Source organism: Herpailurus yagouaroundi, unplaced genomic scaffold (assembly GCF_014898765.1).
Source record: "Herpailurus yagouaroundi ecotype Mexico unplaced genomic scaffold, PumYag 142, whole genome shotgun sequence".
NCBI classification, from domain to species: Eukaryota; Metazoa; Chordata; class Mammalia; order Carnivora; family Felidae; genus Herpailurus; species Herpailurus yagouaroundi.
The window spans coordinates 36818828-36834493 of NW_024412397.1; the positions used below are offsets into that span (position 1 = coordinate 36818828).

A 15666-nucleotide genomic window follows, 5' to 3' on the forward strand; every position below is an offset into this window, starting at 1 on the left:
AAAGAAAGAAAGAAAGAAAGAAAGAAAGAAAGAAAGAAAGAAAGAAAGAAAGAGAAAAAAAGAAAGGAAAGAAAGCTACAGCCCAATGCGTCTCATGAAACTTGATGTAAAAATTCCAAACAAAATAATAGAAAAACAAACTAGAACTGGATAAAAACAAGGATAACAAGTAAGATTTATTACAGGTATGCAAAACAGGTTCACATTCAAATATCAATTAATAAGATCCACCCTATCAACAGCTAACTCTTCAAGAAAATTCATAGGAAATTAAATGTTTGACAAAAATCTAGCATGCAATCATAACAAAAATTCTTATAAAATGAGGAATAGAGGGGAATTTCCTCAAATTTATAAAGAATACCTACAAAAATTCTACACTTAACATTATACTTAATGACAGACTGAACGCTTTCCACCTAAAATCAGGAAGGATGTCTGCTCTTATCACTCCTATATACATAGCACTGCAATGTCCAACATAAGTGGTCATCAATGGTCATTAGAGGAATACAAATTAAAACCACAATGAGATAACATTAAATACCTCTAAGAATGACTAAAATAAAAATAATTATAACAAATGCTGGCAAGAATGCTGAGGACTTAGATGTCTCTTGCATTGCTGGTGGGAAAGTACAATGGTAAACCACTTTTGAAGACAGTTTCTTACAAAACTAAATATGCATTTATTACACAAAATCCCAAAGAAATGAAAATGTTATACTCACACAAAAATCTAATTCATAGCAACTTCATTTGTAACAGTCAAAAACTAGAAAGAAGGGGCTCCTGGCTGGCTCAGTGGGTGGAGCATGAGACTCCTGATCTCAGGGTTGTAAATTTGAGTCCCAGGTGGGGTGTAGAGATTATTTACAAAAAATTAAAATCTTCAAAAAACAACAAAAACAAAAAAACCCAGAAACTGGAAAGAAACCAAATATCCTTCAACAGGCAAATGGTTAAACTGTGGTACATCTCCCATGGAATATATTTAACAATAAAAGGAACAAACTATTGATACATGCAAGAATGTGGATGGATCTAAAAGGAATTACGCTTAAGTGTGGGGGATGGGGGGGAAGCTAATCTCAAAAGGTAGCATACTGTATGATCCCATTTTTATAGCATTCTTGAAATGACAGCATTCTTGAAATGACAGCATTATAGAGATGGAGAGTAAATTAGTGGTTGCTAAGGATTAGGGAAGGGTGGTGGGAAGACAAATTAGCTATGTCTATAAAAAGACAACATGAGTGTTTTTTGTAAACAAACCATTTTGTATCCTTACTCTGGTGATGGTACACAAACCTACATGTGATAAAATTACATAAACCTAACTACACACACAAGTGAGCACATGTGAAACCTATACAAGATTGATGGATCCTGTCAATGTCAATTTCTTGGTTGTAATATTGTGCTATGGTTAATCAAAATACTACCATTGGTGAAAACTGGAGAGGGGACATGGGCTTTCAGTCTGTATTATTTCTTACTACTACAGGTGAATCCACAATTACCTCCAAAAAACTCTTTGTTTCTTTTAGAAAATGCATCACCTTGCTATTCTATTTTTGTTTCTGTGAGTCCTGGACTAGAATAAAATAAATGTCCATGAATCTGATACTGATAAAAATAAACAACAAAATAAATACTGAAGTAAGTAAATAAATAAATATAGGAGAAGTGACAGCTCATCCTTAAAGAAGAATTATTCCAAGTAATAAATGAAAAACAAATAGGTTAAACATGAAGTAATCATTAGAACATCACAGCAATGATTATTGCAGTGAAGTCCCTTTGATGGGTGCTTATAATAGTAAGTAAAAGTTTCAGGAAAAAACAAAAAACAAAAAAACCCAAAAAACAGTGGATTTCAATAGTCCCCATGGACCTCCTCCAATTTATTCAGTAATTACAGAAAACAATGCAACTTTTCAGAGAAACCTAGTACACTCTACATCAACGACATTACCATAGTTAAAAGCACCAGCACCAACACATCAACATCATATACCCACACTATAATAAATCATAATGCAATCTATTATGAGAAAACATGAAAAAAAAACCCTGAAATCCTACAAAATATCTGAGGTCATGGGAAGCAAAGAAAAACTAAAGTATTGCCACAAATGGGAGGAGAATAAGGAAACATGAAAACTGAATATAAAATGTGATACTGGAACAGGAAGAAAAAATTAGTAGGCAAGCTTAAGAAATCTGAATAAACTACAGTTAATTAATACTATTGTACCAATGTTAATTTGTGATCATAGCAATATAGTTATTCAAGATATTAAATTTATTTTTTTATAATTTATTTATTTTTTTCCAGAGAGAGAGCAAGTGCAAGCAGGGGAGAGAGGCAGAGTAAGAGAGAGAGATAATCTTAAGCAGGCTCCACACTGAGCATGGAGCCTGATGTGGGGCTCAATCCCACGACTTCAGGATCAAGACCTAAGTGAAAATCAAGAGTCAGATGCTCAACTGACTCAGCCACCCAGGTTAACTTTAAAGCTATCTAGATGAAATGTATTAAACCCATCATAGATTTTTTTGAAGAGCTTTACTGAATATAAGTTACATATAACAAGGTAACCCACTTCAATGGCTTTTCATATATTTACAGAGTTTCTACAACTATCACCATAATCTAATTTTAAAACATTTTCAACTTTGCCATAAGAAACCTTGCATTCATTAGCAGTCACCACCCATTTCTCATTCCTCCAATACTGTACTATTTAGGCAAGTTTTCTGTAGGCCTAAAATTATTTCAAAATAATACAAAAGAATAATGATCATATTACATTGAATTAAAATGTATATAAATTAAATATATAAAAACATATATAAACATGTACAAAATTATGACACATTACAAATGGCACATAATCAAGAGAGGAAAATGATATTAAAGTTCTTAAGTTCTAAAGTTCTTGAACTGTTTAGAATAGCTAAAAATACCAATTAATATTAGATTGTGATTAGTCAAGAATGCATATTACAAATCCCCAGAATGACCACAGGTTCATTTAAACAGGAAAATGTAAACTATAACAGTACAACTAATAACCACAGCATCAAATATATAAGGAAAAAATTGACAAAACTAAGTAGTGAAATGCATAAGTTCCCAATCACAGTGTGACCTCATTTTACCTTAACAACCACTTTTAAAGGCCCCACCTTCAAATACAGTCACGCTCTGAGAACTGTGGGTTCTCATTTCAATATTCATTTCAATATGAATTTGGGTGGGGGGGGGTGTCACAATTTAGCCTAAAAGAAGCATACAATGTATAAAGATGTAATTGCTAAAAGTAACAACTTAAATACTGGGTAACACAGTTGTATAGAGATGGAATTTTTATGTATCACTTAAGCTAAGTTAGATGAATTCAAATTAAATTGTTACAAATTTAGGATGTTAACTGTAATCCCCAAGGTAACCATTAAGAAAATAATTAAACATTTTACAAAAAAAAGAAACAAAAGACCCAGTCAAAATGGTGCGCGCGCACACACACACACACACACACACACACACACAAGATCAAACAAAACAAAAAAAGCACCAACGGAGTAACAAGGAACCCAAAAACAGGAAGCATTTTTCACATACGTATTACATATAAAACATATATGTACATAATGGCAAAATGGTACTTCATTATAAGAAATTACTTCAAATGTACATGGATTATGCTCACCAATGAAAGCAATTGGGAAGATGGATTTAAAAACAATTATTTTCAACATTTATTTTTGAGACAGAATGAGTGTGAGCAGGAGAGGGACAGAGAGAGAGGGAGACAGAATCCGAAACAGGTTCCACACCGTCAGTGCAAAGCCTGACGTTGGGTTTGAACACATGAACCATGAAATCATGACCTGAGCTGAAGCTGGATGCTCAACTGACTGAGCCACCCAGGCACCCCTAGAAAATGGATTTTTAAAATCCAACAGGGGCACCTGGGGGGCTCAGTTGGTTAAGTGACCAAGTCTTGATTTCAGCTCAGGTCATGATCTCATGGTTTGTGAGCTCAAGCCCCACACTGGACTGCATGCTGACAGTGCATAGCCTGCTTGGGATTCTGTCTCTCCCTCTCTCTGCCCCTACCCTGCTTGCACTCTCTCTCTCTCAAAATAAATAAATAAACTTACACACACACACACACACACACACACACACACACACACAATGTAACTATAAGTTGCCTCTAAGAGACTCATTTTAAATTAAAAGACATAAAAGATTGAAAGCTAAAATATGGAAAAAGATATTCCATGCAAGTATCTTTCAAATAGAAAGAGAGCTAAGTTGGCTATACTAATATCAAACAAAATAAGAGTTCAAAACAAAAAATGTTACAAGACAAAGAGATAGATGTCATATACTCATAAAAGGGTCAAGTCCTCAAGAGTATATTAAAATTATAAAAATGAACACACTAGAGTTAACAAATATATGAAGAAAGTACTGACACAACTGATGAGGAATATAGTTCACTAATAGTTGGAGACTTCAATAACCCACTATCAATAACAAATAGAACATCTAGATGCAAGATGATCAATAATAAAAAGAGGAACTTGAACAACACTATAACTAGACTTAAAAGACATATAAAGAACATTCCACCAAACAACAGTTGAATCAACATTCTTCTCGAGTACACATGGAACATTCTCCAGAATAAATCATACATTAGCTCACAAAACAACTCTCAAAATATTTAAAAATACTCAAAGCATGCAAAGTACCTTTTCCACCGCAATGGAATAAAGCCCAAAGTCAATAAGGGAAAGAAAAGTGGAAAATTCATAAATACATGGAAATCAAACAACACACTCTTTTAAATGGATAAAAGGAAAAATCATAAGGAAAATTAGAAAGTACTTGAATGAAAATGAAAACACAACATATCAAAATCTATGGGGTCCATCAAAAGCAGTGCTCATACAAATCTGTGCTATAAATTATAGCACAAATGCCTACATTAAAAAACGAGAGAGATTTCAAGTCAGTAACTTAACTTTACACCTTAAGGACTAGAAACTAAAACTAAAACCTAGCAAAAGGCAGAAAATAATAAAGAGCAAAGATAAATATAATAGAGAATAGAAATATAATAGAGTATCTATAAAACCAAAAGTTGGTTCTTTGAAAAGATCAACAAAATTTAAAAATTTTTAGCTTAGACTGATAAATGAAAGATGATGTAAATAAAATTAGAAATGAAAGTAGGGACATTACTTCTAACTATACAGAAATAAAAAGGATTGTAAGAGAACAGGACAAACAATTTTATGTCCTAGGCATTGGATAACCTATATAAAATTAACATTTCTAAAAACACAAAAATTACCAGCACTTACTCAAGAATAAATGTAGGATCTAAATAAACCTTTAACAAGTAAGGAGATATAAACAGTAATCAAAAACTACTCTACAAAGACAAGCTAAGAACCAGATAGCTTCAAGGATGAACTCTACCAAATATTTATTTTTTTCCTACACAATATTTATTTATTTTTAATTCTTTTACTGTTTTATTTTATTTTTGAGAGAGATAGAGAGAGAGAAGGAGTCAGGGAGGGGCAGAGAGAGAGGGAGACACAGAACCCGAAGCAGGTTTCAGGCTCCAAGTTGTCAGCAAAGAGCCCACCATGGGGCTTGAATTCATGAATTGTGAAATCATGACCTGGGCCAAAGTCAGATGCTCAACCAAATGAGCCACCCAGGTGCCCTTCCTAGTCAATATTTAAAGAAGAATTAATACCAATCCTTCTCAAATTCATCCAAAGAACCACTGGTCTCAGAGAATGAGGTAAGTAGTACCTGATAACCTAAGCTAGACAAGGAAACTATGAGAAAATAAAACTACAGACCAAGATCCCCTATGAATAGAGATTCAAAAATGCTCAAAAAAAAAAAAATGTCAGCAAACCAAATCCAAAAATGTATTAAAAGGTTTATAAACATGACCAACTAACTGTTTATCCCAAAAATGCGAGGATGTTTTAACCTAAGACTATCAATCAGGTTTAACACAAATCTACCAACTGGGTGGCTCAGTCAGTTAAGTGGCCAACTCTTGGTTTTGGCTCAGGTCATGATCTTGTGGTTTCATGGGTTCAAGCCCTGCATTAGTCACTGCACTGACAGTGTGGAACCTGCTTGGGATTCTCTGTCTCCCTCTCTCTCGGTCTCTCCCCCACTCATGCTGACTCTATCTCTCTCAAAATAAATAAATAAACTTAAAAAAGAAAAGAAAATCAATCAACACATATTTGACAAACAAACCTACAAAAATATGTGTTCATATCAACTGACACAGAAAAAGCATTTGAAAAAATTCCCCCAAAACTCAACTAGGAACGGAAGGAAATTTCCTTAACATGATAAAGGCAATCTAGGAAAAACTCACAGCTAACATGTTATCCCAATGATGAAAAACTGAAAGCTTTCCCACTAAGTTCAGGAACGAGACAAGAATGCCTGCTTCTACCGCTCTATTCAACAATATGCTGGAACTTCAAGCCAGAGGAAAAAGAAATAAGAGGCACCCAAACTGGAAAAGAAGTAGAACCATCTCTGTTTGTGGATGACATGATTGATTCTATATACAGAAAATCCACAGAGAACCCACAAAAAAACCTCTTAGAGCTAATAAACAGGGTACAAGATTAACATGTAAACCTCTTGTATTTCTATACACAGCAACAAACAATCTGAAAGGAATATTAAGAGAACAATTCTATTTATAAGAACACCTAAAACAAAATTCTTAAAAATAAATTTAAACAAAAAAGTGAAAGGCTTGTGCAGTGAAAACTACAAAGCATTGCTAAAAGAAATTAAAGACTTAAATATTGAAAGACATTTCATGTTTGTGGACTGGAACACTTAATATTGTTAACATGGCAATATTCCCCAAAGTGATCTACAGATTTAATATAATCCTATCAAAATCTCAAGTGCCTTTTTTTTTTTTCCAGAAGTGGAAATGCTGATCTTGTAATTCATATGGAATTGCAAAGGACCCAGGACAGCTCAAGTCATCTTCAAAAGGAAGAACAAAGTTGGAGGTCTTGTATTTCATGCTTACTACAAAGATACACTAATTGAAACAGTGTGGTATTAGCATTAGAATAGACATATAGAGCAGTGAAAAAGGACTCAGAGTCCAGAAATAAACTGGTATACTTTTGGTCAATCAAATTTTGACAGTTGTGCCAAGACCATCAAATGGGAAAAGAACAGTCTCTCCAACAAATAATGCTGGGACAAATGGATTTCCATATGCAAAAAAAGAAAGAAAAAAAAAAGTCGAAACACTACCCCTTACCATATACAAAAATTAAATAAAAATGGACCAAAGGCCCAAATATAAGAGCTAAAACCATAAAATGCATAGAAGAAAACATAGGGTTAAATCTTCATGATCTTTGATACAGCAATAATCCTTAGATATGACACTGAAAGCACAACTGACAAGAAAAAAAATAGAGAATTTAGACTTCATCGGTAGTAATATCTTTTGTGCTTCAGAGGACACAACCAAGGAAGTAAAAAAAAAAAACAAAACACCCACATAAGGAGAAATTATATGCAAATCATACATCTGTTAATTAAAGTAAATTAAACATTCAAAAACCAATCAATGTAATTTACTACATTAACAGTTAAAGAAAAAAAAATCATACTATTAGCTAATAAAGAAAAATCATTTGACAAAGTTCTACTCCTATTTATGATTAAAAAAACAACTCTCAGCAAACTAGGAACAAAAATAAATTTCTTGGGCCTGATAAAGAACATTTACAAAAATCCTACAGCTTGGGGGCGCCTGGGTGACTCAGTCAGTTGAGTGTCCAACTTTGGCTCAGTTCATGCTCTTGAGGTTCATGGGTTTCAAGCCCCAGGTAGGGCTCTGTGCTGACAGCTCAGAGCCTGGAACCTGCTTCAGATTCTGTGTCTCCCTCTCTCTCTCTGCCCCTCCCTCACTCGCACTTTGTCTATCAGAAAAAATAAATAAATACTTAAAAACAATTTTTTTTAAATCCTACAGCTTACATTGAAATTAATGATGAAAGACTTAAGATCAGGAACAAGAAGACAAAGACATCCATTTTCATTCAACATTGTAGCACAGGTTCTAGCCAATGCAAAAGGGCAAGAAAAAGAAACAAAGTATCTACAAATAGAAAGGAAAAAATAAAATTGTTTTTATTTGTAGATGGCATGATCCTGAATATAGAAAATCCAAAGTCTTATGCCAAAAAAAAACTATCATAAAAAATAAATTAAAAAGTCTGAAGGTGGCTCAGTCAGTTAGGCATCTAACTCTGGATTTCGTCTCAGGTTACGATCACAGTTTGTGAGATGGAGCCCCCTGCGTCTGGCTCTGCACTGAACAGCACAGAGCCTCTCTCTCTTCGCCCCTACCTTGCTTGCGTGTGTGCACTTGCTCACTTGCTCTCTTTTTCAAAATAAACATTTAAAAAATTTTTGAAGGAGACCAAGTCAATATTTAAAACACTAATTCTGGTGTGCCTGGGTGGTTCAATTGATCTTTACACATCCAATTCTTGATTTTGGCTCAGGTCATGATCTCAAGGTTCCTCGGTTCCGGCTCCACATGGGCTCTGTGCTAACAGCAGAGCCTGCTTAGGATTCTCTCTCCTCTCTCTCTGTCCCTGCTCCTGTGCGTGTGTGCTCTCTCTCTTTCTCTTTCTCAGAATGGATAAACTTTAAAAGATTCTGTGTTATCATATAAGAAATTATATAAAATTAAAAATTAAATGTAAAATAAAAATTTTTAATTACAACATCTCCAATAGTATCAAAAACATAAAATACCTAAGGACAACATATGTGCATATATTATAACCTGTACCATGAAAACTACAAATCACTACAGAAAAAAATTAAGAAAATCCAAATTAATGGAGAAATATGACCTATCACAGACCGAAAGTCTCAATAACATAAAGATGTCAATTTTCCTCAATTTGATCTACAAATCAATACACTCTAAACAAAATTTAGGAGGCAACTTTCTTTTAAAAATTGAAAAGCTAATTCTAAAATTTACAGTGAAATGCAAAGGACTTCAAAAAGCCAAACTAGTTTTCAAAAAGAACAAAACTGTAGGACTTACCTGATTTCAAGACTTACTATAAAATTACAGTAATCAAGTCAATTCAGTATTGGCATAAGGGCAGCACAAAGATCAATGGAATGGAATGAAAAGCCCAGAACAGATCATGCATGTATGGTCAACTAATTTTTGACAAGGAGGCAGACGTAATCCTGCAGAAAGGGTAGTCTTTTCTAACAAAGGAAAAAAATCATCTTGGGATGGGCAAGATCTTTTAGATAGAACACTAAAGACACGAACAACAAAAGAAAAAATTGATGAAATAAAAACTCTTCCTTTACAAAAGAAAACACTAAGAAAACCAGAAAGCAAGGTTGGGGAGAAAACTACATATTTGACAACTTGCATCTACAGTATATAAAGAACATATCAGTATCAAGAAGAGAATGGGGTGGGTCAAAAAAACAGGCAAAAGATTTTAATAGACACCTGAAAGAAGAATAGCCAATGATACTATTAATCTTAGGACAACACAAATTAACTCCACAAGGAGAGATCACTATACTCATTAGAATGGCTAAAATTGAAAGAAATGACGATACCAACAGTTAGTAAATATGCTGAATGATGGAATTCTCATCAGTTGCTAGTGGAAGTGTTGAAATAACACAACCACATTAGAAAATAGTTTGACAATTTCTTATAAGGCTAAATGTACACTTAAGATATAACTGGGCAATTCTGTATGTAATTATTCACAGAAGAAAAGTTAAAACATCATATCCACACAAACACTTGTACGTGAATGTCATAGAAGCTTCATTCATAAAAGGCAAAAACTCAAACAACTCAACTGTGTATTAACAGATGAATAGCTAAGCAAATTAAAGTACAGGCCAGCAATGAAGACTACTTAATAAAAAAAAAAAAAAAAAAAAAGTACTACTCCTGCACACAACAAATTGAAAAAAGAAAAAACCTCAAAAATATCACCCTCTGAAATAAGCCAGATATAAAAGGACAAATATTCTATGATTCCACTCGTAGAGTCAAATTCACAGACACACATGGAACAGTGGTTACCAAACAGTTGGGGTGAAGGGAAGGTGAGGAGTTATTTTTAATGGATACAGGGTTTGAATGATGAAAAAGTTCTGGAAATGGGATTGTGGAGATGACTGCACAACAATATGAATGTACTTAATACCACTGCAGACTTAAAAATGGTTAAGCTGATAAATTTTATGTACATTTTACTATACACACAAAATCATCTCGCAGAAGGAAAAAAAAGCCAGACAGAAGAGGGTACATACTGTCTGGCCATTTATGTGGCATGTCACACAAGTAAAACTAAGCAATGATGACAAAAATCACATTAATGGCTGTCTGGAAGGAAGAAACAGACTGTAAAAGGTCTCAACATAACTTTTAAAAATGACCTTACATTTGCTAAAACTCACTGAAATATACACTTAAAACGTATATGTATCAAAAAATGCATACATATGATTGAATATAAGCTGCACTTCTATACATTTTAAAATAAATAAATAAGCTTGAAGAGGGAATGAAATGCAACAGGTAAAAAATTATACTATAGACTAGGGGCACCTAGGCGGCTCAGTCAGTTAAGTATCCAACTTCCACTCAGGTCATGATCTCACAGTTCACAAGTTCAAGCCCCACGCAGGGCTCAGTGCTGACAGTTCAGAGCCTGACGTCTGCTTTGAATTCTGTGTCTCTGGTTCTCTCTGCCCCTCCCCCACTCACAGTCTTTCACTCTCTCTCTCTAAAAAATAAACATTAAAAATAAATAAATAATAAATAAATACATAAAAGAAAATAATACTACAGACTCTAGGAAGGAGGCTATGTTGTGGTGTACAAAGAAGGTAGTAGCTGAAAGGAAACATGTGGTCAGAGGAGTATTTTATTTCTCAAGATGAAAGACAAATGATTGTATTTAATGACAACAGGAAACCAGTTATTTGAAACCAAGCTAAAAATCCAAAGATAAAAGAATACAAAAGGTAGGAATGTTTTGTTGCCAGTGTTTAAGGAATATGGCACTTCCCCACTTCAATATAAATGAGTCTCGTAAAAGCAAGTGAAAATGGTTTGGGCAGTATGAGTAGAAACAAGTAGACTGAAATATCCAATAGAGGAAACGTAGCAAACTCAAGAAACCTAGAACACGTTATTCCCATGTATCTGTACATTAATGGTAAATACAGTAATAATGGAGTTTTCTAGCAATATAAGCAAATTTATACTAATACCCTGTAGTAACATACTGACCCTCTACCAAGAAACCAACTCTGAATTCTCATACCCTATATCCTAGCCCCCAAAACATCACTGATGTTATCCTTTATAACTGCAATTACATGATTTGGTAAGGTAATTATTTTTTAAGTTTACTTATTTATTTTGAGAGAGAGAGAGAGAGAGACAGCCAAGTGGGAGAGGGGCACAGAGGGAGAGAGAATCCCAAGCAGGCTCTGCACTGTCAGCACAGAGCCCGATGCAGGACTTGATCCCACAAAACACAAAATCATGACCTGAATCAAAACCAAGAGTCAGATGCTCAACCAACGAGCCAGCCAGGCACTCCTAGCAAGGTAATTTTTTAACTTCAGTCTTTTTAGAAAAGCTTCCACAAACATTATTTTATGGCCTTGACATTTTGAAACACTTCATACAGTCATCTTTAATTAAAAGTAAAGACGGAAAAGATCTATTTCCAAACATGCAATTCAAAGACAAAAATAGTACTATTTTAATCAATTTTTAGGTATGGCCTTTCCTTAAATTTGACTTTTACAATTTGTATTAATACATTCCTCTATATACATTTTCATTTATTAAGTATTTTAAGACCCCAAAACTGGATGTGTGTGTTGACAACTAAGTCACTCCAAGTAGATATGCTTCATACATATCATTAATAAACTGAAATATTAAAACCGAACAGTTACAAACTATCATTCTCGAAATTCAAAATCCCTTACTTTGAATCCTGAAAGCATCAGGAGTTAGCAGAATGACCACAGATATTCTTGTGATGAACTACAGTAAAGTCAATGTTCATTTCTGGTCAGATGCTAAACCAAAACCAAAGGTAGTTGCTATGACACTGATTACAACATATCAACCTATATCAACAGCAGCGCTAAACTCCTACATTTTCCCTTGTGATAGAGGACCACTGCACATATGTGCACCAAACAATTTGGGAAATTAAATACACAAGAAAATGTAAATTGGAAAGTGGTTTGTTCTGGTTTTTCTTTTTTTACTTTTTTCCTACTTTTCTTTTTTTGGGGCCACAGAATACCTTTTTTTCTAAGTCTTTGCTTTCATAAGATCAATGATACAATGACATCAAACCATATTTTCGGTTTCTATTTTCAAAAAATTGTCTTATATAAGAATACATTTCATATAAGATTTTATCTCACCTGGCCAGTTCTTTAATTAAATTTGCAATGCGTCTTTTGTCTTCGAGACATAAATCCTTCAATGATGCACTCTTTATTCCTCCCTTGCAGAAATTCTAATACAAAACAGAAAAATCTTTTGGTTAAACTTTGGCTAAAAACAATTTTTAAGACTCTATGAGAAGTCTCTTAAAATTAGCCCAGGAGGTAAAAAATTTCTCATATATCTTTTCTCTGGTGGTACACTCATTACCTGTTTCATTCAAACCTACTATGAACTCAAAACAGGCTAAGGAACTGTCTGTCCAGCAGGGGACATCATAATGTTTATACAGAAAAGCATACAGGAAGAACTCAAAAGGCAGAAATGTCCCTGCTTAAATATTAGGGAATATTAAGGAAACAATGTTCCCTTGGTGAATGTCACAAAACAAACACCTACTGGAAGTTACTGAGAACCTTTCCTACATCACAGCCCCTAGGCTGCTTGAAAGCACACTAAGGTTGGCAGCAGAGGCACCAGTTTCTAACCTCTCAGTATATCCTAAAGTTCATTGCACTGGGTACTAGACCAAAGAATAATAAAAGTAGCTAACACATACCTCGTGCTTACTGCATGTCACGAACACTGTAAGTATTTTACACTTACTAATCCATCTCACTTTCACAACAGTGCTATTAGGTAGGTATTATTTCTATTAACAGCAAGAGTACATATCTTGCCTAGGATACCAACAGTTAAAGTAGCAGAATGAGTATGTGCTCTCAACCACTGAACTATCTCCTCCCTCTCTTGTGCTATAAGAAGTTCTCCCAGTACTTGAACATCAAGTACTTGCACATGAACATCTTTAAAGCAATGAAACTTAGGGAACCACAAGGAAACTAGAGGTAACATGTAAATGGAAGGAAACTTTGGCATTTGAACAACCACAAAGTAGATTAGTCCAATTTCTTCAGGTAGCCAAGGGTAATCCAAGACCTCTAAAATGAATCCTGGAAATACTGATAGTCTCAGATGGGAAATACTGATAGTCATAGATGGGGAGAAAAAGGAAATTAGATCAAGGAGATGGTAAAAAAAATGAAAATGAGTTTGGTTTTGGTCAACTCAAGATGCCAGGAGGATAGTCATACAGAAATGTTTAGGCAAGAAGTTGGAAATGTGGGTCTGGCTCTCAAGTCAGAGAAAAATATAAAAGATTTAAACTTCAGCCATACTGTGGGGGCGCCTGGGTGGCTCAGTTGATTAAGTGTCCAACTTCGGCTCAGGTCGTGATCTCGCAGTCCCTGAGGGTGAGCCCTATGTCAGGCTTTGCGCTGACAGCTCAGAGCCTGGAGCCTGCTTCAGATTCTGTGTCTCCCTCTCTCTCTGCCCCTCCCGTGCTTGCTCACGCACTCTCTTTCTCTCTCTCAAAAATAAATAAACGTTAAAAATTTTTTTTAAAAAACTTCAGCCATACTGTATTATGGATGATGTTTAGATTTTTATTATTTTCTTTATACTTTTCTATGTTCTAAATTTTCCTTAAAATTAAGAAAAAATATTAGTTTTTAAAAATTATCTACAAATCCAAGATAATAAATTAAAATTGGTATTTGAAAGGACAAGATGAGAATCAGAAGGATATAATATTGTGGGAGAAAAAGAAACGTTTCAAGAAGAGTTTGGGAACAAAAAAACTACACAGAATGTGAAAGAAGTCACTCCATTTGGCAATGGAAGAAGTTGCTGAAAACACACGAGAAGACATCTGGGAAGACATCTGAGTAGCGGTGCTTTGAGTAGAATAAACAAGAGAAACCCCTGCACGTGGGCAAGAACCTCAGCAGCATTGTGTTTAACGCACTTGAAAACACAAATGTTGTCAACTAAAGAATAAACTGTAGCATATGTATACAATGGAATTCCATAGGCACGGGTTGTTATACTATCAATTGGCTTCCATCTTCAAACCCACCCTTCCAGGCTCTGCTTTGTGATGCTGAGGCTGAGACTCAGAAACCTTACTTCTTTGCCACATGGCTCTCTGTTAAAATCTGCGAACAGGAAGAACAAGAGGGAGACCAGAGGTTGTCAGAAGAAAAGACACTGTCGTCCCTATTGGCGTCCTGTTCCCACCCATGTTCTGCCCCGCCCCGGGCCCAGAGTGTACCCTGGCAGGCACAGCAGGCTGCGGTTCACAATTTTCCCAGCCCTGGCAGAACCAGCCTTTATAGCATGTCTCCTCAGGAACAGCAGTACCACTGAGGCTGGTTCCCCCTCATCCGAAGTCCAGGTTCCAGCTCTCACGGGCCCCTCCGTCAAGCTTCTAGGTGTTAATAACTGCAACTTGCTCTGGCTGTTTTCCTAGCCCGAGAGATGGGAACTGTTTCTTGCAGTTACTGCCTACATGAAATCTTGATGAGGTCTGTTTGCCTTTGCAATTTTCCAGCACCAATTCAGCGGGTCTTTATATTAAACATGCTCAATTAAAATAACTAAACTCTGACTGAAATATCAGTGAAAATAAATGACATAATTATATAACATAAGTAAATTTCATGAACATTAATATTAAGCAAAAAAAGCAAATGATGCAACATAGTATTAGCTCATTTATATAAAGTTCCAAATACATATAACACTGAACGTTGTTTAAAAAACAATTATGTATTAGACTATATAGGACAAGGGTTGGTAAACTACAGCTGCAAGCCAAATCTGGTTCACTGCCTATTTTTGTAAATAAGGGTTTATTAGAACATAGCCATGTATGTTAATTTACACATTGACTCTCTTCAATATACAATGGCAGAGTTCAGTAAGTGAGACAGAGACCACATGGCTCACAGAGGCTAAAAATATTTACCATCTGGCCCTTTACAGAAAAAGTTTGTCAACTCCTGACATAGAAAAACAAAAGAATGATGGGGCACCTGGGTCAATCAGTCAGTTAAATGTCCAACTCTTGATTTCACCTCAAGGGAACCAGGTTGAGATTCTCTCCCTGTCTCTCTGCCCTCCCCTGCTCACTCTCCCTCTCTCAAAAATAAATAAGTAAACTTTAAAAAGAAAAGAAAAGAAAAGAAAAGAAAAGAAAAGAAAAGAAAAGAAAAGAAAAGAA

At 34.9% G+C, this 15666-nt stretch overlaps 1 protein-coding gene across 11 annotated transcripts in view; it reads right to left on the bottom strand.

Annotated features, from left to right (window-relative positions):
• The window catches only part of KIAA1328 (KIAA1328 ortholog), a 350349-nt gene that overhangs the window by 321003 nt on the left and 13680 nt on the right, over nucleotides 1–15666 (bottom strand). For 10 of the 11 annotated variants that reach the window (XM_040479015.1, XM_040479016.1, XM_040479014.1 and 7 more), the window contains one exon: nucleotides 12581–12675. The exons of the other annotated variant lie outside the window; for it this stretch is intronic. In XM_040479015.1, coding sequence (XP_040334949.1) covers nucleotides 12581–12675 — 95 coding nt within the window. The remainder of the gene's footprint in view (nucleotides 1–12580; nucleotides 12676–15666) is intronic. 11 annotated transcript variants of the gene reach the window in all.